Raw genomic sequence first — 26,620 nt, 5'->3', positions numbered from 1 at the left:
CCGTGGTCATACACTGGACTTGGTTTTTACCCTGGGTGTCAGCATTTCCTCTGTGGAATTAGTGGACATGACCATATCTGACCACAGATGTATTGTTTTTAGCTGCGATTTGTCTGTTACTCATGCCGCCTCACCAAGCTCCGTGTGTTCTCGCATCTTTAATGAACAAAGTTTTTCAAACTTTTGCGCATTCTTTCAGAGCCAAAGCCAACACCTGTCTGATTCCAACACCAACAATCTGGTCGATCACTTCAAACATATCTGATTGTCGTCACTAAATATTACTGCTCCTCTAAAGGTTAGGCCTACGTCTAAAGCTAGTAAGCAACCCTGGATAAATGACAGCATTCGCAGCCTAAAAAGGGAATGCAGGAAAGCAGAGCACAGATGGAAAAAATCCAGTCTCCGAGTCCATTACCTCAGTCTGAAGGATTTATTAATTAACTACAATAACATGGTTAAGGATGCGAGAACACACTATTTTTCTGAACTCATTACTACACATAAACACAATCCCAGGTTTCTGTTTAAGACTGTGGATCAGCTGGTAAACCCAACCCCTCCTTGTGGCTACATCGCCTTCTTATATTTCTGACCTTTTAGTCCCATACGCACCAGCACGTACCTTGAGATCCTCGGGCAGAGGTCTGTTGTCTGTTCCAGAGTCTCGACTGAAAACTAAAGGGGACAGAGCGTTTGCTGTCAGGGCCCCGAGGCTCTGGAACAGCCTGCCCGAGGAAATCAGGTCGGCTGAGTCAGTGAACTCCTTTAAGTCCCTTCTTAAAACATACTTTTATAGGAGAGCCTTTCCTGATCTTATTTAACTTTATTTTATCCCTTTTATTTTATTCTATTTTACTTATTTTATATTTATCTTAATCGTGTATTTTAGTCTTTTCAATGTTTTCTTGCTTTTATCTTGTATTGTTTTTGTATTATTGTCTTTACACTTGTTAAAGCACTTTGTAACTTGTTTTTGAAAAGTGCACTACAAATAAAGATTATTATTATTATTATTATTATTATTATGTAGAGGAGGTGACTGATGGTTGTTCCACTTCAGAACCGGTATCCGTAGCCAGTCTTTGTGATGATCTGGCTGTGGGGGTTCAGGCCTATGCAGAACAGCAGCGGGGACAGTGCATCACCTTTGTATATGCCGTACTTGATGGTGACTTGTGCAATTGGCTTTGAGTTGGCTTCCAGACTTGTTTTCCACAGCCCCATTGAGTTCTTGTTGAAAGCTATTAGTGTCCTATTGATCTTGTACATTTCTAAGCATTCCAGTATCCATGTATGTAGCATTGAGGCGTAGGCTTTCTTATAGTCAATCCAGGCGGCGCACAGATTGGTCTACCTGGTCTTACAGTCTCGAGTGACTGCTCTATCAACCAGCAGCTGGTGCTTGGCTCCCCTGGTATTACTGTCCATTCCCTTATGGGCCCTGTCCATGTATTGAGCCATGTGCCAACTCATGTTAGCCGTTATGATGCCTGACAGGAGCTTCCATGTTGTGCAGAGGCAGGTTTTTGGCCTGTAGCTGGATGGGATTGTTCCCTTCTGGGGATCCCTCATGATCAGGACTGTCCGTCCTTGGGTTAACCATTCTGGGTAGGTGCCATCCATCAGCAGTTGGTTCATTTGTGCTGCCAGGCGTTCATGGAATGCAGTTAGTTTCTTCAGCCAGTAGGTGTGGATCATCTCAGGGCCTGGTGCTCTCCCATATGTTCTTCCAGTACTGTTCAGTCTCAGCCCTGGGTGGATCTGATCTTGTGTTATTACCCTTCCACTGAGAGTACACTTAAGATGGTTCGGAGAACATCCAGTTTATTCTCCTGGCTTCTGCTTCTCCTTGTATCTCTTTAGGCGGGTAGCCAGAGCTGTAAGTCTTTGTTTGTCAGTCTCCAGAGCCTCAGGTATCTACAACTTGTTGTATTTCTTATGTAGCCCTTTCCTTGCACCTTTCTGTAGATCTGAGAGCTGACTAACCTCTCTTCTTGTTGCCTTGATCTTGGCCTCTAGTCTTCTTCTCCATGGGGGGTAATGCTCTTTGTGGCTTGCGATGTTCATCTTATAGCCAAGCATCTCTAGGATCACTGTTGCTGTGGCGTACATCAGCTCATTGGTCTCGGTTATGGCTTTAGTAGGGATAGTATGTAGTGCTGCATTCACATCTTCTAGCAGACTTTCAGAGGGTACTTTGTCAGTCTTGGCAATCTTGGTCGTTGTACTTCGGGGTCCAGCTTGGTTATGATCTTCAATCGATCATAGTCATCTGATGCAATGCTACATACACACACACACACACACACACATACATACATGCATACGAGTGAAGAAGGATGTGATTTCCTGCCAGTGAAATGTCAGTAAACACCATGGGTTCAGTTCAGGACTAAATTAAATATTAGTCCTGAACTGAAAAAGTTCCTTATAGATCAGAGCCTAAAATGGGTCATAGGCCCAATTCCCTATGGAATCCCATGATAAGAGGCGTTGATGAATATTTTTTCAAGGACAAAGCTATCTTTTACTCATTTGAGTCTTGCACTGTAATCGAATAAGTGAATTGTGTGAAATGCACCACATATATACTGCGTTAATTAGTGCATTTTGTACTTTTATGTTTAAGTTGTAACAGGGTACAACTAATACGATGCATCAGCAGAAAGCATTAGTGGGTCCCAGTGGTGGAAACAGTGGACAAGGTGCAGGCTTTCATCAACAATCAATACCACCTCGCCCTGACTGAGCCATTTGTAATATCCTGTTACCTCACGCTGTCCTTTCAGCTTACTAATTACAATCTCTATTTTAAATATGACACAATGCTGTCTAAGTATATTAAAGCCCAATCAATAAACAGTTGTCAGTTCATCATAGTTTCTTAATACTTACACTATGTTTTTCGGAACAGTTAAATAAATAATGCTACACAATAAATAGAAGGCTTGATGAGTATGGATCGATACTGCTTCCATCAATCGGTGACTGGCCCTAAAAATCCTGGTCAAAGCCCCCTTAGTTAAGAGTACTTTAAACGTTTACTAAAGACTTTGTTCTTCATAATCAGTGAACATAATTTCTACAAAAGAAATCATAAAACTGAGAGCACATTAGAGTCTCTCTTTCAAGCCTACACTATTGTTTGATCAGCTTCAGCTAAGCACAAGTCTGCCAGCACTTTGTTTGGAGACTTGGCCGGACAGATTGGCATATTCAGATTGATTTTGTTGTAGCACTGAGGTACAGTAATGTGCTTGTATTCCATCCTGCTCGCCCTCCTCCACCACTCTCTTGGCAGTGACTGGAGCCAAATGATGGACTGCACAGAGACACTACGTTTCTCAGGGGCAACCCTGAATCCGTTCTCTACCATGAATCCATAAAAGTGACATTAGGAGCTGCTCTGTAAAAGCTTATATTATATTACAGCACAGCAAAATTACATTTCCCGTAACAGTTTTTTCTTCACTGAGTGTTCCAACAAATTTGACATTTGATACCAGAAATGATTTCTGATAGGTATGCTATTTTAGGATTTTTTTCGATTTAATTGCAAGAAACCTGGAAGGGTGCAGACAATCTGCTGCCTAAAAAGACATTGTTGTACCCACTGTATCAAGATTCTTTGTTTGTTTGTTTGTTTGTTTGTTTATGTTATGTGTTTCTGTAAATAAAATAATAAAGAACACACTCAGCCGATTATTGCATTTATCCCATCAGTAGCCTATTGGCCTCAAAAATTTAGTATCGTGGAGTTATAGATCACATAAGTAAACAATGTTTGTTTGGGGTTTGAAACTGACTTATTTTTACTAATTTCTTATCAAAAATGTTAATAGATTATGTGAATAATACATCATTTGCAGCTAACATGATATGAATATCGGCTTCCAATTACTGTACACTAAGTGTAAGGAATAAAGACTGTTGTGTAGGCTTTTTATTTATCATGCGGGTGCATATATACCTACAATATACATATGCAATATACAATATGTCTCATTGAAATGTATTATGTACAGATGTGTACAGATCGTGTATTACACAATTTGTACACATCTGTGCAGGACGTAGCAGACACAGGCTTTACTGGAACGAGCTGTAAATTCCTAAAGAGTGGGCATGTTCATTACAAAGCCGATAGCATCTAGTCAACCAACAACCATGGATTTATGGTTCAGCCTCTGACATGTTTAATATACATACAATAAATGTGTGCTCAGCACCTTTCACAGAAATTATATCACACAGACAATATATTGGTATTAGCACACAGCATGTCTTATCTGTTACAAGAAACTGGAGTAATAAAATGTCATAAAAAAGTTTTAGGTAATTTAGAAACAGTGTTGACAAAGTTTGTCCATCACAGAGCAGTACATGTTCCAGTCAGTGCATCTTGGTCCCAATTCCTTTAAGAGCTGAAATGATTAGGGGACTTATCGATCAGTTGACTAGAAATAATTGTTAAGTATTTTCTGGGTTTTTTGTCTTATGTGAAAGTAAACTGAATATCCTTGGGTTTTGGATTGTTGGTCTGGTGAAACAAGCAATTTCTTACATTTTATAGTCTATAATAATGAATTGAATTGTTAGTTGCAGCCCTAAATCCTTTACAGCCCAAATTAAAGAGATCCTTATAAAAAAAATTTGTTTATGTAATATGTTCATGTTAAAAACCAACTAACTACCAGCTGATCATTAGCCAACAGTCCAAATCTGAATACAAAAAAACTAGACATTAAATCACCTTCAACATTCATTGTTTTATAATGTTATATACAATTAATCGTGAAAATTAGTAACAGCCTCAAAAATTACAGAATTGATTGGGCTGTATTGCTCAGCACCTTTCACAATGTGATAAGTGAGCTTGGATATAAGGATGTAGAACAGCAACTAACGATTACTTTTAAAAATGATAAATCTGCCAAATATTATCTAGATAATTTGTTTGGCACATAAAAATGTCAGAAAATTGTGGAAACCAACAGTCCAAACCCCAAACATATTCAGTTTTACTAACTCATAAGACAAAAGAAAAGCAGAAAAAGCTCACAACTGAGAAGGTGAATAATGTAATATTTGACATCTTAGCTTTAAAAATAACTTTATTAATCAAGTATCAAAACAGTAGCAGATTAGTTTTCTGTTGAGAGACTCAATTAATCACTTAATTTTGTCCTCCTAGAATATGAAAATTACCTTAGATCAGGTGTATTATCTCTAATGTAGGGGGATCTCTAAAACTACTAATTAAATACGAGTTATGTTGTGTTTTTGTCTCAACTCCAACATACATGGTTACAATTTGGGCCATAAAGGTGTATAATGCTTAAAAAGATTTCATTCATCAATTAATTTTACTCTTATTTAGGCTATTTAGTGCCAATTCACAACAGAAGTTTTCTCAATGCACTATTTATATAAAACGAGTCTAAACTGTAATCTTTGTAATATTATTTACAGAGACCCAACAATTCCCACCCTGAGCAAGCACTTGGCGACAGTGGCAATGAATAACTGCCTTTTAACAGGCAGAAACCTCCAGCAGGATCTTTTTAAGGTGGCATGTGATTTCAGAATTTGGATTTCTTACAGTAAGCTTAATATAGACAAATTTGAGGACATACAGTTTGACAACTCATTACATATTTATTGATCTGCAAATTAGATGCTCATCCTTGCTGCAGGACAAACAGTAGAGCTGTATTTGTGGTCTCCGGTTGTCGAGGTAGGTGTTCACTGTAATGAGTTTAGCTTTAACTCACCACATTTCAGCTCATAACAACACCACATCCCCACTCTCTACTACAAGGCTGCAAAATTCACGTGCTCCCTCTTTGTTCTGCAGGAACCCACCAGACCGCCTGTTGTGTTTTTTCAGCAGGTCATGAATGAAAACAAGCCCCCTTTCTAGATGTGATGACTGCTGTGGCCCTGCAGCCCAGCTGGACGGAATGGGAGCGGCTCGATGAAGACGTGATTACATGGCAGTGACAATAATAATAGAGGTATTCATTGAGTAAAAAACGTCTCCATATTTGTGTGTGTGCGTCCTCAATCGAGGAGGGGGGGTTACTATGACTGTACGTGCTTTAAATGGAAAAAAAAAATCGATTACGCCTCCAAAATACGGATTATTATCATGTTATACTGTTACACAATATCCACCTGTCTGGCTGCTCAGGCTTGTTGACGCCGCTGGTACAGGCTGGGAGGCTATTTCGGGGACAACAGCACAATTTGTTGACAACAACAGGCTGTCGCTTTGTCCACGGTGATAGCGGGGACACCAAAATAACAAGCCCGCCCTGCGTGCGTGCTGCCCGGCATGCGACACTGTTGTCATTGTCGTGTCTGGTCGGAGCGTCTCAAAATAACCTGTCCCACCTGTCAGTGTCACCGACAGCATAATAATAATAATTCAGAGGAAGTGATAAATGACTCACGCGTTACCGATGTATATTCTCGGGAAGACCTCGTTAAAGTGTTGTGTGGGTAAGCTGTAAAAGCCGCTGCCGTTGGACAGGAGCTCGTTGAGTTGTTGGACGGTAACCTCGCCGCCTGGAACCGGGACTTCAGCCGGTGGTGGTTGTTGCTGCTGCTGCTGTTTTGTGGGACTCAGGTGTTTCTTCATGGCGCTTCTTCTCCCAAAACTACTGTTACATTACAGTCAACTCCAGACTCGTGAGAACATTCCGGTTATTTATCTGCATTTTACCCTCGCACGTGCGTCGTGCGCGCGGCGTCTTCTTGTCTACAAAGGTGTCTGATGAAGCGTGAGCTCTACAGTTTTCCTCCTCCAACGTCAAGCGCGAGGGAGTTTTAAAATATAGCTCCGGTCAAAACTTTCAAAGTAAAAGATAGCTGGCTAGATCGATAGACAGTGGTGGGATGTAACCTTATACAGTCTATGGATGTAACGAAATACATTTAGTCAATACTTGGGCTAAGTACTTGAGTTAGGCTAATTAAATTCTTCTACTCCACTGCATTTTCTTACGTTATTCTTCTACTCCACTACATTTCAGAGGGAAATGTAGGCCTACCCTACTTTTTACTCCAATTTAGTGCTTTGCAGATTTATTCTCATTTAGCTGTATGAGTCTTATAGGTCTACTTACATCTTGTATTTTCCTGTTGTAATTTTATTTCATATGTATTTTCTTATTGTGTTCAGTACTGGACCTCACTAATGCTCTTGTGGCTGATGGGAACAAATCTCAGCAGACAGGTTGCAAAAATATGGTGGAAAACCTGAAAGCAGAAGAGGCTGTTATATCAGTAGTGTAATAGGCATGTTGTTTGGGATGATACATTAAACAAGCACAAGTTTAATATTCAGGAGTCCTATGCTTTTAAAAAAAAGATGTTCTCTTGATCTGGCAAAACCTTCTCAACGTTTCTAGTTCTAAGCGGGGAAATGATGGTGATCACTTGTGCAACAGTTAGTGACTGTTTTCATATAATTTATCTTCACAAGTTTTCCAGTTTTTACATTAATTTTAGCTGACGCTTTTATCCAAAGCCACTTACAGTTGCTATTTATGTCAGAAGTCGCATGTCTGGAGCAAATAGGGACCTTGCTCAGGGACACTTTGTTGGTGTCACAGTGGGAATCAAACCCGGGTTTCTCACACCAAAGGGATGTGTCCAGGGGTGGATTGGCCACCTGGCAATTCTGGCATATGCCAGAGGGGCCAGATTATTTGTTTTTGGGTGGGCTGGTCAGATTGATATTAATATCAGTGTTTCCCACACATCAGCTTTACTTGGAGACCCATTTAAGCATTTTGCAGAGAAACACTGAGAGAAATGATCGTCCATTACGTTATAAGACTCAGACAGTGAATATTTCACAAGCACGGACCAGGTTGCCTAACGCAACAGTGAACACTTTGGTGCAGGTGCAACTGAGTACAATGTGGGTTTTGGTTTTGATTGGCTTCCTCATTAACAAGCCTCCTCTGCGCACTCGTGGGTGAAAACGGTATGGCGGATGAAAATCGTGAGTGCTGTGTCATTTCGGCCATTTTATAAAACAGCCTACTGCTGATGGAGAAAGTCAAAAGGGCCGACAAATACAGGGAGAGAGAAAAAGGAAGAGGTAGCTAGCTAGGGCAAGCCGCTGTGTTTGCAGCAGAGGTGTCTGTTCCTTGCTTGTGTGGAAATATTAGAAGTGAAGGCAAGGAGAGCAGAATTAAGGAGGCTAGTGAGTAATGTTTTTATTTATATGTGGAATATGTGTATTCCAATGTTGAGAGCAGTGTGTGAGAAAACATTTTTCTGCAATGTTTGACTAAAGTGTTCATGGACGTTGCTGGAATCGGCACAGATAGAGATCCCCGGTATTCTTGTAGGCTGAATGAAAATGCTTTGAGAAAGGTTTACTTGCACAATAAGAAACATGCAATGCAATTTGAATACAGAAGAAACAAATGTGCAGTTACTGAAGTTACTTCAGCAACAAAAAAAAGCTACTGATTAATGCATTATATTCCATTTTATTGTTATATTTTGAATTGTCACCTGCTGAATTTTGTGCTGCCATTGATATAAATAAAGACATTTTACTCCATAAATTGGTGCAGAAAATGTCTCCAGAATGCAGAAAATTAAGAGTTTAATGTTCAAAATCTTCTGCACCTGATACACATACATTTTATCATCGAATATTTCTTCAAAATAGTGTTAAAATATCTTCTCCTCTTATTCTCATGACCAAAGTCTTTCATCACACCAATAATCTCTGACCTTATGTCACCAATTCTTTACAACACAAAGTGACGCCCTTGCTTTTTCATACAGTAGGCCTACTGCTTATATTATCTCACCATCTTTATACAAATGTAGTGAATGTGTGTTAGTGGGGATGCGTGGTAAGGTGGGCTGGCGTGGCTACAGTGCCAGGGCTGAATTTTTGTCCCAGTCCGCCCCCGCATGTGTCTTATCCAATGCGCCATCACCACCCATTTACCACATGCATTTACATTTCTAACATTTAATTTTCTTTTCTATTCTCAGCAGTATTTATGTTTTGCATAACAGTATAGGCTACATACACAGTCAGTTCTTTATTGCCTGTTTGAACAAGAATCGACAGTGGCAGGCGTTAGGCCTACTGTGCTTTTATTTTACAGAAAAACAGCGAAACTTCCGGTATTCTGTCTGGTTATGGCTCACTTGATGGAGCTGCTTTTTCGCCACCACTATCTCCAGCAGACACACCCCACCGGCAGTCAGACACTTAGGAGACGGGAGCTGGACTAGAGGAGGACAGTAGTGTCACACGCCAACAAGACGGGGTAGCGTGCTGCCTTCAAGTGCTGCTCGTATTTAAATTAGACCCGCCACCCATTTTGGCTGGGCTTCATAACACAATAGATAGCCTGTTTAGCCGATCATACATACCTATGAGTCCTGCTTTACAGATCAGCTGTTTAATCTGTGCCAACTGTGAAGATAAACTATACAGTTTGTCCAACTAATGGTTTTTCTATGCTGGTGCCTTGTGCATTGCCCTTAACCAAGAAAAGTTCATATCAGTCTATATAATTTAGGCCAATTGGCCTAATTGGTCAGATCCTCCTGCTTTCTTTCTACTTTCTTGTCACAAGTATATAGACCTACAAAGAAATAAATCCTTATAACACTATGTTTAAATTTATAGTGAAGCAGTGATGTATCTTGATACATTTAGTTCACAACTGCCATGCTTGTTGTATCTTGGTATCTCCAGCTGTGTATACTGGGTTTCATTACTGTATGATAGATCTATGTAATGCCAGAAATTAATGTATCGATAAAATGTGTCTTAAATGAGTGCCTACTGAGATCATTCTCAAAGAATTGAGATTGAGAATTGTGACCTGGGAAGTTCTTAAGGCAGATTAAACTTTTAGGTAGGAGAAATTAACAAGAAACATTAAAACAAACTTGCATAATTAGAAAACTTATTTTTATTGTGAAAAAAGTGTGGAAGAAAATAAAGATAAAAAAAGAAAAATAACTTGGAGACATCAAGAGAAAGTTTTACTGTGATGTGCACAGTAAACTTGTTTTGGAAAGATATCGGAGACAACAGTATACTATCATCTCAGTCATCACCTTATAATAATAACAACAACAATAATAATAATAATAATAATAATAGTTGAAGAATTGTAAACCTGCACTGTATTTATTGTTTGTCTTTCTAATAGGGTAAAAAAACATCTCGTTATTTCCAAACACGCTTAATGAACACATTTCACACATCTTGAGAGATGTATTGACTCTGGCGACCCCTAGATGTCAGCACAAGCCTTTGTGATTTTAATGTATGCTGAGATGGAAATGCTATTTTTATTAGGCCTTGCAATGCTTGTCACATTAATGCAATTCCCATCATCAGTAAGCACATGGCGATGGTGTCAAGGGAAAACTTCCTTTTAACAGGCAGAAAGCAGAACCAAAACTCAGGGGTGATTTCAGAATTTGGATTTCTTACAGTAATGTAGACACATCTAAGGAAATAAGGCTTGACAACTCATTACATATTTTTTTTACTGATCTGCACATTTTATGCTCCTTGCTGCAGGACACACAGTAGAGCTGTATTGTTTGTGGTCACACTGCAGTGACTGTGTTACATGTTAAACTAGAACAGTCTAAAATAATAGTGCTCAACCAATCCGCATGGTACTTACTGTAATACGTACAACCACAAGATGGAGCCACATTTCCATCTAATCAGTACACTGGTACAACAATTACACATATGAAACTATACATTTCAAGGTCAAGGTTCTTTATTGTCCCATGAGGGGAAATGCGTTATGCAGCAAGGTTCACATAATGACAGACAGACATATAGCTGCAAAAGGACACACAGACACAAAAAGACATCAACAACAGTATCAATACTACATCACATAGATAGTGCAAGGAAATGGAAATGCATACATGGAATGCAAGTGTGCAAATATGCAAATGTGCCAAGGTAATGCAAGGAATACAGTCAGAGTGCTATTTGTTATTGCATACTGATAGCACTAGGGACGAAAGAGATATGGAGTTTTTTAGTCATCCAAACAGGTGCCCTGGAATGGCAGCCTGAGGACAATAACTCAAACTCCCTCTGGTGTGGATGGTCCTGGCTGTCCAATATAGCATTAGCCCTCCTCCCTGTTATAAATGACTGAACGCTTGGCCTGACTCCCTCCCTAAGACTTTCAAGTCTTTTCTTGTTGGACAGAATTAGGTTTCCAAACCAAGCAATAATGCAGAAGGTTAAAACAGATTCAATAAAACTTCTGTAAAACAGAGTCGTCATCTCAGTAGAGTTGGAGGTTTAGAGAAGAGTTTCTCAGGAAAAAAAGTCTTTGCTGGACCTTTCTCGAGGTAGCACCAACATGGGATTCGAAAAACAATTTGTTTTCCAGAACATTACCCAGATATTTGTTGCTTTCATCTAGGTCAATATTAAATACCTTTTAGGAGGCACAGCGAGGGTCAGTTTTACCAAACAATAATTATAACAATGCACACAGTGTCCACAGTGTAGTGAGTGAAAGATGTTGTCCCCTGTAGCCCCTCAGTAGTGACCCTGAATGACTTTACAAAGTAGGTTAATGAGTCACAACAATTCAGGTGCATTCAGTCATGATCAGCAAAACATTGATCTCATCCAGTAAAAATGACTTGTGAATGAAGGCTGATTAAATTTTTTTTATCTCTTATCAATTAGGTTCTTATATTTCTCCTCAAACTTAGTTTTACTTCAGTCACTTTGGTGTATTTGTGTCAACTTTTTCAAAAGTTGTGTATGCCTTCATTTTACACAACTACACAAGCGTTTGTTATTTAAAGTGGACATCTACACAAATACAGGACATGCTCTGGACTATATGCAGCCTGGGTTAACCCTATAGGAGCCTCTGAGTTTTTGCAGTTTCTCCTTATAGATCCTGGACTGGGTTGTTGAGTTGTTTGTGGGTGTTGGCCTCTAAAGAGCACAGTACAAATAAATTCGGTTTGACTTGACGTGACTCGGATGCTCTTGACCCACTTTGCTGAAAGCGCCATTTTTGTGTTTCCATGGCAACGTAAGGAGATGCAATGCAATACCATGGCAACAAAAAAAGTTCCCTGTTGTGCACACATCTGTGTGTGTGTGTGTGTGTGTGTGTGTGTGTGTGTGTGTGTGTGTGTGTGTGTGTGTGTTTTCCCTGCACCTAAAGGTTCAGTGTATAATCTTTAGGAGGATCTATTGACAGAAATACAATATTATGTACATAACTATGTTTTCAGTGGTTTATAAAGACCTTACATCATGACCTTACAGCCATTTCTATCTGTATACACCACGGGTCCTCTTACATGGAAGTCGCCATGTTGCACCTCCATGTTTCTACAGTAGCCTAAATGGACAAACCGTGTTGCAGAGCGTGTTTCATCCCTACGTTTAATACGTATGAAGAAGAACAACAACAAGTAACGTAGGTAGTAGTTGACTGGTTTATTAGAAATATGAAAAGAAGAAGAAATTTGGATAAATAGAGGACCACACATATTATTTAGCACAAGAGCCTACGGAGTGCGTCAGCCACCACAGGTTCTGTTCTGTTCTGAAAGGGAGGTGATTCATGTGGAGTTGTATAAATGAAGATCTTTTTTTCCTCTTTAAATCTTTATTGCGAAAAAAGAAATAAAGCGTACATGGGACATAAATAAGTATACAGAACTTTGCTATGTGAAAAATCACATTTATACATATTTTGCAAACATGTATTTTCTTATGTGGTTATAACGGTTAGTTTGCTGTCCATGTAAAGTCAACTAGATATCTGCATGTTGTTATACGCTCTGATAATACTAATCCAACGCATCTTTGTAGTAGCGTCCATGTTGATTCTACATTCCGACTTAAGAACACATATGGAAGTCGTAAGAACAACTTCACTCAAGAAATGGGACCATCCGAGGAGAGATATCGTGAGCCAATGGCTGCATTGTTGTTGTTTTTTTTTTAAACTTCATTTATTCTGGGGAGCTTCACATCGTTACACAGTCACACCTGGAAGCTGCCCAGTACTACCACAGCCTGATCTGCTGGCCACTAAGCAGCTGCACTGGAGCTGTTGGGCTTATGGGCCTTGCTCAAGGGCACCTCAGTGGTGGTAAATGAAGGAGGGCAAGCACTGCTTGGTTTACTTTCCACACACAGATTTTATCCTGCCAGTCTGGGGATTGAACCAGCAACCTCCTGTCACAATCTCGCTTTTCTAATCTTTGGATCACCACTGCCCCATTGACTTGATGTGAATCGGATGCTCTTGACCCACTTTGCTGAAAGCATCATGCCAGTCATTGTTTTTACTTACACACTGGACATTTTGGATGGTAAATGAATGGAACATGACAACATTCAGTTCTGCACAAAAGATGCTTTATTGTCAAGTAACGAGCTACTGCAAAGTGTTACCAAGATCCATTTTTTACAACAGTACCCAAAGTTCATTATTCCATTCTTAAATTTTATATTTCAATAGATCAGTTGACCCTTTGCTAAACCCATTCCTTCCTCATCCTCCTGGTTCCCTTCTCAGCTGCATCTACACACCTGGTCTCAATCAGCTCATCATCCCTCCCAATCTGCTCACCTGCCTCTCATGCCACCAAGCTGCAGTATATCTACCTCGACTTTTCAACCACTTGTCGCCAGATTGTTGTTTTTCCCTCAGTGGTAGTGGCGGCCAGATTATTGAAAAACCTTTTGTTTCTTGTACCTCAGGGGCATCCGCCTGCTTGCATGTCTTCTGTTTACCTTCTGCTGGACAGCCGACCATGCAGCCACTCCTTTCTTGTGCCACCGCTTCTGCCATTATTCCCAAAGTCCTGCATTTTAATCCAGTCTGAACCCCTTTAACAGTAACATAGAAATTCAGAATAGATCAATTATGGTGTGGTGGTTGTGCAATAGGGGCCACCAAGAGCCCCATCTGGCTGAAAGAAGTCAAGCCTTAACACTGATTTATTAGCATTTTTATTGACAGTCTCCCTTCCCTCATTCTACATTATGATGCTGCATGACCAGTTAATTGGATGACCACCACCTGAGTCCTGCTGCAAATCAGCTATCAGTGACAGGCAGTGGAGTTACAATGCACGCTAAAATCTGATTTGAAAGGACCCTGTTCTGACTTATATGTGATGTTGGCTTTGTTATCATAATATGAAAAACCTGCATGGAGTCTATAAATGGCTGATTAGAGCAACAACATCTGAGTCCCACCTGTAAATCTGCAGATTAAAAAAACTGATAAGCGTAGATGTAATATTTAAAATATACAAGTCTGTTTTTTTGTTCTTCACCATAGGGCTGTTAAGATATGAGGCCCTGCCAAATGTGATTGTTAATGTTTGTGAATTTTAATTGGGGGAGTTCACTTGTTTGTTTTTATTTATATTTTTTACAAATTGGTAGAGATTGTAGGCAGATATTTTATTTTTTTTCCTTCTCTACATTTGTCACCAAAAATTCAGTTTTCCCCACTGGCTCAGAGCATCTCTGACTGGGAAAATGGTTTTGTTTGCATCTTCATCAGATGCACATACAAGCGGGGCAGATTAAATATGGGCCCTCTATCAACACGTGAATAGATTTTTAATATGCATATACATTTTTATGCGGGATATTCCTTTGCTAGTGCACATCCAGTGTGGGCAGATACATTTGCATTTCATGTCCTTCTCCATGCAAAGACTGCCATCTTCTTCAAAACCTGCATGGGTGAAACATACATTAATGGTAATTAAGTCGTACAAACCTAAAAATACTATGACCAACACAGTATGCCCCCTCTAAAACTCATCACTGTCCGAGAAAAGACCATTTGCCACGGTCAGCAGCTTTTCTGGTGCTGTTGTAAAGTAAAACACTAAATCTACTCCTGGTGATTTTCAGGTTTGTGGCTGAATATTTATGACCCTTGGGTCATGAACATATTTACCCTTTTCTAGACTCAATATCTGCTTTAAGAATGCATTGTCATTAAAATAAAGTACTTTTTCTTAATTCCTGAAAACCATAGATGCAAAGTTTCAACCCAACAGCAACCTTTTTGCTGAATTATCCAGATGGTCTCTGCATGTGCTGTATTCTATCATTTAAAGCTGCCTCTCTGCATGCTCACGCTATTGTAATGCATATCTGCACGTGGTGCCTTTTAGCCCTGAGCTCTTTTCATACCAGAATCAGTGCGCCTCAATCAATCTGAGTTCCTTTTATTCACAGTGACCACTGCTCGGTCCAGCATTAGCCAGAAGCTTTTGTAGCCTGTCAGTAGAAGACTATTTGTCTTATGTTGGAGGATATATAACAACTGAAGTCTCTATAGGAAGGGGCAAAACAACAATTGTGTGGTGTGATTGATATAGCCATCTGTACTTCGATTAAGCCTGAGCAGAGGAGGGTAATCTGAATGCTGATGCCTCCGGCTAGTGCAAAGACCACACCAAAATTTAAAATATCTGCATATGATAATAATAAAACCCCAATCACAGTGTGAAAGGTACGGTATTATTTGAGAAATACCTTGGCTGCCTCCCAGTGTTTGCATACATGTATTTGTGCATTTAATCTGTGACTAAGCGTGCCTGTCTGGTCTGTTATTTGGAGTGTAGTGATGAGGCTGGCCTTGCTGACCACTCTGTGCCTGTTCTGGGTGGTCACTCCGTGCCCACATTAATCTCACAGTTGAGAGAAGAGGTCGTGACCTCTGGTGTTTTTCTTTCAGAGGAGGTCATTTTCAGTCTGAGCAGTCGTTTCTCGATGTAACTTGTAAATGCAGAGCTTTGCTTGGTCAAGAAGTAAGCGTTTGTCAAGCTATGTATTTCCTCAGTGTTTAATTAAAATGGAGGCATCCGGTTAGTGTAAAAAATACTTGGTTTAAAATGAAACAAAGAACTTATAATTGAATTGAATTTATCAAAAGCAGATACAGTAGATACAGAAATAACATGTTACAGAAGCGAACATAAATAAAGAGCTAAAAAATTAAATTCTGTCCATTTTCACCAATAAATAATGAAAACACTAGTTTCTATTTATAGGGTGAATTACTTTGTAAGAATCAAAAAATTATTTATGTAGGGCTGTTTCTACTTTCATTATTGATTACTTAACTCAATATTCTCTAGATTAGTCTATAAAATGTCTTAAATATCTTAAACATCTTAAACATCTTAAATTTATTTCGTCTGACCACCAGATTAAAAGCAAAAGATTCTAAGTTTACTTTCACATAAAATATGAGCCTGAAAAAATTACAGTTAATTGATTTGCAAAATTAAATAAGATTTTTGTGTGAAATTCTTGCAGGTGTTGCATGAGACCATAATGATGACTGTAGAAGTGATCTCCTGGATCTCTTACTGTACATCCTGAATTCATCTTGTGCTACCACACCAAAGACCACGACTACATACAAACTTTCATACAAACTAAAACATGACTACAGTCTACAGTCATGCTAGCAACTCTGTGTCTCTGCACTCTCTCACAGTGTCAATGCTAAAATGCTGATGTTTAGGTTAAGGTACCGTTTAACATCATTATCATTGTAACTAAAATTTGCTAATTAGCACTAAAAACAGAGTACCACAGATTTGGATTGGAATGTCACAAGTTTTTGTATGACGAATTAAAACTTTGACCTGTTGATGGATGAAAAATGAAGGGATCACCAAAATTGTTGCAGTTTTTCCTGTGAAGAATCCGAATATCTAAACCAAACTCACACAAAATCCGCAAATGGTTTTGTGACCTACATTACACAAAGTGGCAAAGAAAGACATTTGTCTACAATTCTCACTCTCTTATTCTTCTACAATTCTCTATTTTTACACTCTTCTAAGATGAATGAGCAACCATATTACCCTTCTTGCCTCATTCCCCTTCCAATCATCTAAATTCACATCAGAAATTAAGGCACATGAATGCATTATTTTGTAAAGTCCTTGATATTACACCTATGAGCCCTACAAAAGGCTAGAGCTTTCTTGTAGGTTATAACCTAACTGGATTCTCCTCCCTCTAACTTACTGTTTCATCAGCTATTTTTCATTGTTCCATAATTCACTGAAATAAGGTTGTTACAAGCTTACAGTAATTAGAAGGCTCTGCTCGGTGCTTAACCCATTAACATCTGTGAACACTGATAACATTCTCCTTCCACAACAAACGCTTGTGCTCACTTTCCACCACAAATAAACCTTACTCTTATAAGCAGAGTGGCATGTTTGAGGAAAGGATTTCTCCCTTTTTCTGAAATGCGATTTACAGAGAGTATGTTTGTGTTTGACTTACAATGGCCCCTTTGTCAAACCGTGATTACGCTCAATGTTATTTCAACAGAGTGATTATGTGATAACTACCACCCTTCTGTGTTGCCTTAGGTAATCTGTGTTTGGGTGAGATCAAATAATGGCCCCCAGGAAAAGAGGCTGAGGGTATAAAGACAAGGCGAGGTGACAGGTTCTCGTTCACTAATCACTTTGGAGGAAACCAAGCAAGAGTTCTGTGAATCCACAACTCATGACGCCAAAGTCATGTCATATATAATACACTCCCCTGTGATTTTTCACAGTTATGATCTATCCAGCAGTTCTTATATAAGCTTGATTGAATTGTTTTTCACAGTAGTCCTCTGATAATCTGGTTACATAGGAACATGTAAATCTACAGCTACATGACCTACTTTTAAAAGCCACCAGATTTATATATCATATGTGCTCATCTGGTTGTTGCATGTTTGCTGGATAATGTTGATAGAATTGGAAGTCTGGATTTGAGCAAATGTTTGTTTTGTCTTATTTCTCTAAAAGAGCTGTCCGGTATTTCACTAGTATCCAAAGTTAGATGAGAAGATCGATACCACTCATTTTTTTACGCTAAATAAGAAGCCAGCAGACAGTGAGCCTAGCTTGGCATGAAGACTGGAGGGAGGGGAGAAATGGCTAGCCAGGCTCTGCCCAAAGGAAAAAACTAACTACTCACTAAATGAAGTTTGGTATGGATTTCCCAGGAGACAGTTTGTAATGATTTTGGTGACCCTGTGACACCTTCTTAATCATTACACCAGGATCAGACAACACACTTTGTCTTTCGAGATCGTCAATGTGTTAGATTAGGTGATCGAAGTAGAAAACAAAGGACTCTCAGTTAATAAAAATTTTAACATTAATTGCAGGTCTGTGATGGGATGTGAACATTGAACTCCTGTGCGACAGACTCCACACTTCACCACTCCTTACTTTCTGTCTCACTACACATAGTCCACACTACTTTCTGTCGCTGAACAATGGCATTACACGTAAATTGTTATTTGTGGAATCGTCCAATAAGGATGTAATTCGAGGGATACTGTGCCGGATTAATTTGTGATGAAGTTTAAGAAGGGGCATTTTGAGGCGTCCCAGATGCAGCTTCAGTTGTCTTTCACTAAGACACACTACACGCTCATTTTCATGCCAGACGCCTCACGCCTGTTGGGTATCAGGTAGTCTAATCCCAGCATTAGGCAGCCATGAGATGGTAAGCTGAGGTTTATCGCCCCCTCCAAGGTACATGAGCGTTTCATCCCATTTCTACAGAAAGCTGGTTGTTATGCCCGCCAAGATCACAGAACAGTTACAAATCTACTAAACGGAAACCCACAGAGCCTTTAACTATCCTGTGTGATTGAGCTCATGGCTGTGTGCAGTCTTTTGGACACCGTCCATTAGCTCAGTTCTATCTTAAGGCCCAAGCTATTAGTGAGCTGGATGGAGTTGGTGAGACGTATTGACATGTGGCTGAATGGAAGTAGATCAACGTGTCACTGCTGCTGCTGATGTAATTTCTGTTTAATTTACCACTTAATGCTCATGTTTAGCAGGTTTGGTGTGCCAAATATGATCAATTAGAATCTCCTCACGGTGTCTCTACTTACAGGAACTAAAAGGCTGACTGGGGGAATTGCTGTTCACAGAAAACCAAGTGTCTCAAGCCTTTGGATCACCACCCACTTCCAAGTCCTGTGAATTCTCAGATTACAATCTATGGTGGACTGAAGATCCTGTGTCAAGATCAGTGTAAAGTTGAAAGGGATTGCTACCACTACAGGGCTGATAAGATTCAGTTCAATAGCATCATAAATCAAAGGAGGGTTGGAGGGTTTACAGGGATGGTGTGACAAATGAAAACACCCAAACATGTGTTACTCACTTTTATAAAGGTAAATGCCATTTACCCAAACATGAGAGGAGAACATAACAAGTTCAGATGCTTAAGTAGGTTAGATGAGTATGAACATGATGGGAATCATATACCATGGACCACACAAATCTGTTCTCAATCAAGTGGATAACTATGGCAGATTTTGGAGCATTACATTAGACAGCCGCTCTCCCCCATCATTATTAAAACACCAACAACAAGAGAGAATATCTTTTGGGAGTATGGCGTTCATCACTCCAGTCGAGTTCCACATACTAATGTCAAGTAAACATAATGTTTTGAAGACAAATGAAAAGAGGAATTCATGATGCTCTAGAGGAGTATTTTGTTGTTGTTGTTGTTGTTGTTGTTGTTGTTGTTGTTGTTGTTGTTGTTGTGTTTTGGGGGGGGGGGGGGGGGGGGTCCTGAGGAAGATCAGCAACTGCAGTTCAGTTTAAAACAGTTTAATTTACAAAACAATATCAGGCTGTACATTTTTGCAAACTGGCAAAGGTTGTATAATTTCTATACTAGATTTAAATAGAGTGAACAGCACCGAGTTTGCCTTCTGCAGAATATTAAACTCAATTAAAGTTAGCTCAATTAACTTAATTAATTAATTAACTTAACAAATTTCCATTAGACTAAGCCTGATCTGAACATTGCTGGTGTGTATGTATGTGTGTGTGTGTGTGTGTGTGTGTGTGTGTGTGTGTGTGTGTGTGTGTGTGAGTCTGAGTGTTTGTAACCTTGACAGAGAAAGCTAAGCTTCATTGAGTGCCTGCAAGCATTGTGCTATCTTTAGCTTTTGTTGAAGCTTTTACCACTGGCCTCCTCCTACTCTTCCCACTCTTCCTCCTCTTCCGTTACCCTCAACCCACACACTGATGGCTGCACATGCAAACATGCATACTTATGCATGCTTGCACACAACTGAACCTCATACACGCACACTACTGTAACATACATATGCACACTGCATAACTGTTACTGGGCAGATTAGAGGAAGTAACCTACTTCTGGAATAAAAACATGAGCCTGATGTTTGTGTCTTGCTGCAGAGCGAAAGACTGACTGTTGTTCGCTGAACGGCCCTGATTCCTGCCTGAAGGCAAGTTATAAGCCATAAGCCTCTTAGGATACACTCTTGCATTCTTATTGGCCAAACATGTATTAAATTCAGTCAGTAGTACACTTCCAGACTATAAAATATTAATAAATTCATTTGCCCCAAACCAAACTATCCTTATTCCAATTATCATTTGTGTTTAATATCCCACTGCTTCTTATAGTAAATTTATATTAGCATATTATGCACATGGGCCATTGTTACTAATGGTGTGAAATGCATTACTGATTGTCTAATTGTTCATAATTAGTTCCTATTTCGGCTTTTAATTAGCCATTCACATGCTGCTGTAGAGCTTGTTAATTTTGTAAATGTCTAATTGTGGCAAAAACAAAAGCAGTTCCTTGTAGGGGAATGAATACAACACATCTCATTTTTCTTATCAAACTATCCCAAAATAGCTTGGACAATCGCCTTGGTTAATCATGTTAAATGTGTCCATACTGAGGCTAAAGTGGGGACCGACAAACATCAACTTCAGGTTACGTGGCCAAACTAATCCAAACAGATTGGTTTGTGCTGAAGGGTCAGTCCCCATTAGGCGTAGGTGTTGTGCAACCTCTTTCAAATGGTGCATTTACAATTATTAGAAACTATTTTGTCAAAAGAGATTACAGGGAAACGGGTCTCACTGAGAAGAGGTCAGGTTAAGGCTGCATGTACTCGTGCACGCACTGTTAAATTCCAACGTGTATTTTTCTTATCTTTGTTGGTTGAAAATTACTTTTTGGTCATGATGATGAAGTTTTCTTTAAATCTTACACACACTGAACAAAATTTATGAATGCAAAACTTTTGTTTTTGCCCCCATTCATCATGAGCTGAACTCAAAGATCTAAGACTTTTTCTATGTACACAAAAGGACATATTGTTCACAAATCTGTCAAAATCTGTGTTAGTGAGCACTTCTCCTTTGCCGAGATAATCCATCCACCTCACAGGTGTGGCATATCAAGATGCTGATCAGACAGCATGAGTATTGCACAGGTGTGCCTTCGGCTGGCCACAATAAAAGGCCACTCGAAAATGTGCAGTTCCATCACACAGCACAATGCCACAGATGTCGCAAGTTTTGAGGCAGCATGCAATTGGCAAGCTGACTGCAGGAATGTCCACCAGAGCAGTTGCCCGTGAATTGAATGTTCATTTCTCTACCATAAGCCGTCTCCAAAGGAGTTTCAGAGAATTTGGCAGTAAATCCAACCGCCCTCACAACCACAGACCACGTGTAACCACACCAGCCCAGAACCTCCACATCCAGAATCTTCACTTCCAAGATCATCTGAGACCAGCCACATTGACAGCTGCTTCAACAATTGCTTTGCATAACCAAAGAATTTCTGCACAAACTGTCAGGAACCGTCTCAGGGAAGCTCATCTGCATACTCGTCATCCTCATTGGGGCCTTGCCCTGACTGCAGTTCGTCATCGTAACTTGAGTGGGCAAATGCTCACATTCTATGGCATCCGGCACTTTGGAGAGGTGTTCTCTTCACGGCGTCATGTGGGTGGCAGTGGGGATATGGTATAGGCAAGCGTGTGTTATGGACAATGAACAAAGGTGCATTTTATTGATGGCATTTTGAATGCACAGAGATGCCATGACAAGATCCTGAGGCCCATTGTTGTGCCATTCATCCACAACCATCACCTGTTGCAGATTGATAATGCACGGCCCCATGTTGCAAGGATCTGTATACAATTCCTGGAAGCTGAAAACATCCCAGTTCTTGCATGGCCAGCATTCTCACCAGACATTTCACCCATGGAGCATGTTAGGGATGCTCTGGACCGGCGTGTTCCAGGTCATGCCAATATCAAGCAACTTTGCACAGCCATTGAAGAGGAATGGACCAACATTCCACAGGCCACAATCAACAACCTGATCAACTCTATCCGAAGAAGATGTGTTGCACTGCGTGAGGCAAATAGTGGTCACACCAGAAACTGACTGGTTGCCGGACCCCCTGGACCCCTTCAATACAGTAAAACTGCACATTTTCGAGTGGCCTTTTATTGTGGCCTGCCTAAGGCACACCTGTGCAATACCTGTCTGATAAGCATCTTGATATGCCACCTGTGAGGTGGATGGATTATTTCGGCAAAGGAGAAGTGCTCACTAACACAGATTTTGACAGATTTGTGAACAATATTTGAGAGAAATAGGCCTTTTGTGTAAACAGAGAATCATGACGAATGCAAAAACAAAGGTTTATAATTTTGTACAGTATATATGTCAGTTTTTGTTGAGAATGTGTCAGGGAGCTGTGCATTCATGTCTGATATTTTCAGTGGCTACCCTCCTTTATACAATGGATCAGTGAGTTTATGAAAATCTGGTTTCTCTTCATTGATTATGTGAAGAATCTGTATCCTTCCTCGCAACCTGATTGCTAAAGTCATTCTTTAAGAAATTGATTGATTCTGTTTTTGACAGATTTTTTTTTTTAACACCGTCTTCTCAAAATGGCATACGTTTACCAAGTGATCAAAAAACATTGAGGCAGGTGTTTGTGTTGATTTGTATGGGATTGATCATCTTGAGTTCTACAAAGTCTACAAAGAAATACTTCAGTAAAGCTATTTGAACTGATGGGTTAAGCCCCTAAAATGCACCTTTCCCCTTTAATCCAATGTCAAAGAACAACAAAACTCACAATATTCAACACTGTCTAATAGCATCATACATATTCTGTATCATCTTCTAGCTCTTCATTGAAGCTCTATCATGATTTACATGTAGTGCGATGTTCAAACCAATGTTTGTTTATTAAATGGAAATATGTTTCTATTTCACTAGTATTGGTGGGTTGCATGATAGTTAACATTTGGGCTCTTTAGTAAAATTAAGATGATAAGATATGACAAGTCTTTATTGATTCCCAGGGAGGAAATTCAGGTGTTTTTAGCAGCACAATGACAGACATAAGTAGATAAAAGAGAAAAGTAAAAAAAATAATAAAATAGAAGTACAGTATATAAAATGAAAATATATATAATATAATAATAAAAAAAATAACTATACAAAAGCAATCATACTCAAAATTAAATAGACATACAGTAAAATGACCAGTATTTTGAAAGTGCAATACCGTGTCATATAAAGTAATATAAAATTAAACATTTTTGTGGGTTTAAAAAGTTTGTCTGCACAGCATGACCCACAGCAGGTCAAAAATGCTCAAATAAAGGTAGAAATAGATAATGTACACTGTGTATAATAATAATTTAAAAAAGAAAATAGCAACAATAAAGAGATCCTCATTTGTTGCATGATTTTAAGAGCAACCTTTAATATTCCTGGATGTGAACAAATAGAAGGCAATACTTTTAATATTCAGACCTCTCTGTGTTAGTCATCATAATGTACATCTACTTGTCAGCAGCTGAACAAGTGCATCTCTCCTCCCAGTGTGTGAAAATTACCTAGAAACTATTCATGCATTCTTAATGTCCATTCAATCATGTCAGTGTGAGATTGTCTAATAATAGTCCTTTCACACCACACAATGAGAGTTACTAGTGTCAGTTTGCACTACCCGTAATTGTATCCTCCCCCTCTCTTCCTCTCCGTGTTTCTGCATTGCAGTGTCTGAAGCTGTCAAGAGAGCATATGTGTGTCATTGTTGGCCTCTGCCTGTCATCTCTGCTCCTGTGCACAGACCACCAGGCTCCATATCGAGTAATACGATACACACTTCCTCTGTCCTCCTGCTTCACCTTCTGAGCTGCTGTCCCATGACACATGCTGAGCTGTGAGCTTTGCGCTGCAGCTGACAGTGATGACAAAGTATTGCTTTTGCTTTGCTTCTAGGAACAGAACATTTTATGTGACAATGATCATGTGGTTCTTGATGTTACAATAAGTAGTAAAAAGAGTCACTCTGGATGGAATTATCACATGTATTCTCCTTCTTCTTAACAAATATTTGCATATTCAGTGTATTTTCCTGCTAACCTGCTGCTGTTTTTCACCCTGCTGTTATCTTCTGGATCCCAGTATGTGTGCTTTAACACAGATAAAATACTGCTGGTGAATAATAAATGGAATGGCAAATCGTGGCCTCTACTGCCTTGACAGAACTTTATCCAAGTAAAAGCAAATGCCACGCTGTAGTCTCAAATCCTCTGCATGTTCTTGACAAAATGACAGGGTATTTAGTCGCATTCAACTGATGCCTGAGGCGTTTTCTTTTTTTTCTACTGTCACACTCTCCGAGTTTCCATTCAGGTTTAATAAGTTCCTAATGAAAGAGGGCAGGCGGAAGCTGTTTGAGTCAATCTCCTCTGCACAGTTACAGATCATTGGATGCTCCATTTAGGGTGATTTAAATGTGTGCCATGGGACAAATTCCAAAAAGCATTCACACAATGGCTTTCCATTTACTTTCCTCCTTTTCCTTTCCTATTATAGTAATGGAAGCGGGGGTGTCTCAGGCAACAGACAAAGAAAAGCACAATGGTTATTCCTCTCCTTGGAAATGGCATGATGGTTTCAAGTGTGCATCCAGGTGTCATCGTAAAGCTGCACGTTCAATCGAGTAAGACAGAACCTACTGGTGCCAACACTGCATTTCACCACATTGCAACATGTGAAATAATGAGGAAAATGAAGCACATTGCAAATGTATTCTGTTCTTTTATCAACAATGTACAGCTAAAAATGATAAGGAAAGGTAAGAAAATGTGTTTGATGCTGATGAGTTCTCAGGATATATACCATCATATTCCATCCTTTTCTGTTAACTTACTTACTGTGTTGCTTACTTACAGAAATAGTTGGTTGATTTGTTAAAAACACAGGGCGTCCTGGTTCGGCAACAAGCGGGAAAAGGAAAAAAAGTAGGTTAAGATGTGGTAATGTTTGTGTTTTTTATATATATATATATATAAAATTTTAAAATCCCCCTCTCACCCCTTGCAGGGTTGTATGTGTCATCCTCAAGCTCGGGTCCTCTACCAGAGGCCTGGGAGTTTGAGGGTTCTGCGCAGTATCTTAATTGTTCCTAGGACTGCACTCTTCTGGACAGAGACCTCTGATGTTTTACCTGGAATCTTCTGTACCCACTCTCCCAGTTTGGGGGTCACAGCCCCCAGTGCTCCGATTACCACTGGCACCACTGTTGCTCTTACTTTCCACATCTTTTCTAGCTCCTCTTTCAGCCCTTGGTATTTCTCAAGTTTCTCGTGTTCCTCCTTCTTGCTGTCGCTTGGGATTGCCACATCAATCACTGCAGCCTTCTTCTGCTGTTTGTCGATCAATACGATGTCTGGTTGGATAGCCGTCACCAGTTTGTCAGTCTGGATCCCACAGGATCTTAGCTCAGTCATTCTCAACTACCTTAGGAAGTGTCTTCCATTTTGACCTTGGGACTTCCAGCCCATGCTCATGGCAGATGTTCCTGTACACTATGACAGCTACCTGGTTATGGCGTTCCATGTATGCACTTCCTGCTTGTATCTTGCACCCTGCTGTTATGTGCTGTACTGTCTCAGGGGCATCCTTGCACAGTCTGCACCTGGGGTCCTGCCTGGTGTGGTAGACCCCAGCCTCTATTGATCTTATACTGAGTGTCTGTTCTTGTGCTGCCATGATTAGTGCTTCTGTGCCGTCCTTTAGTCCAGCCTTTTCCAGCCACTGGTAGGATTTCTTGATATCAGCCACTTCTATTTGTCTGTGGTACATGCCGTACAGCGGCTTGTCTCTCCATGAACGTTCATCATCTTCCTTGTCCTCACCCTCAGGTTTCTGCTGTCTGAAGTATTCACTAAGCCCTTCATCTTTGGGGGCCATCTTCCTGATGTACTCCTGGATCTTGTCATGCGGGGGGGGGCCGAGTGCAAGAGCAGAGAACTGAGGTGTGGGCCGAAATGCGGACTGTAGGCAAAGTGGTTGCAGTTCAAATGAAGATTTATTTAGTCCAAACAAAACAGGAATACTAACAAAACAGGCTTACTTTTAAATTAAGGACCAAACAGGAGACAGGACCACACCAAAACATGGATACATAAGACCAAGGACCAAGACACAGACCATAATGATAAAACACAGTACACCGACCAAGAAAACACCAAACATGAACTAAAGCACAGGACTAAGAACTAACTAAACAAGACTACACAGAGAAAAACAGACTTATACAGGAAAGACATGAACACAAAACCACACTCCTAACAGATCTTTGTCGTTTCATCCTGGACAGTGGCCTTGACACTCATTAGCCCTCGGCCTCCCTCACTGC

General features: G+C 39.9%; 1 protein-coding gene across 1 annotated transcript in view; it reads right to left on the bottom strand.

Annotated features, from left to right (window-relative positions):
- dusp3a (dual specificity phosphatase 3a) overlaps positions 1-6,746 on the bottom strand; it is a 25,109-nt gene extending 18,363 nt beyond the window's left edge. The window contains exon 1 of the mRNA XM_046068133.1: positions 6,459-6,746. Coding sequence (XP_045924089.1) covers positions 6,459-6,646 — 188 coding nt within the window. The 5' untranslated portion in view covers positions 6,647-6,746. The remainder of the gene's footprint in view (positions 1-6,458) is intronic.
- Between the last annotated feature and the right edge of the window lie 19,874 nt (positions 6,747-26,620).

Source organism: Micropterus dolomieu, linkage group LG14 (assembly GCF_021292245.1).
Source record: "Micropterus dolomieu isolate WLL.071019.BEF.003 ecotype Adirondacks linkage group LG14, ASM2129224v1, whole genome shotgun sequence".
Taxonomy (NCBI): Eukaryota; Metazoa; Chordata; class Actinopteri; order Centrarchiformes; family Centrarchidae; genus Micropterus; species Micropterus dolomieu.
This window is presented reverse-complemented; position numbering and strand designations above follow the sequence as displayed.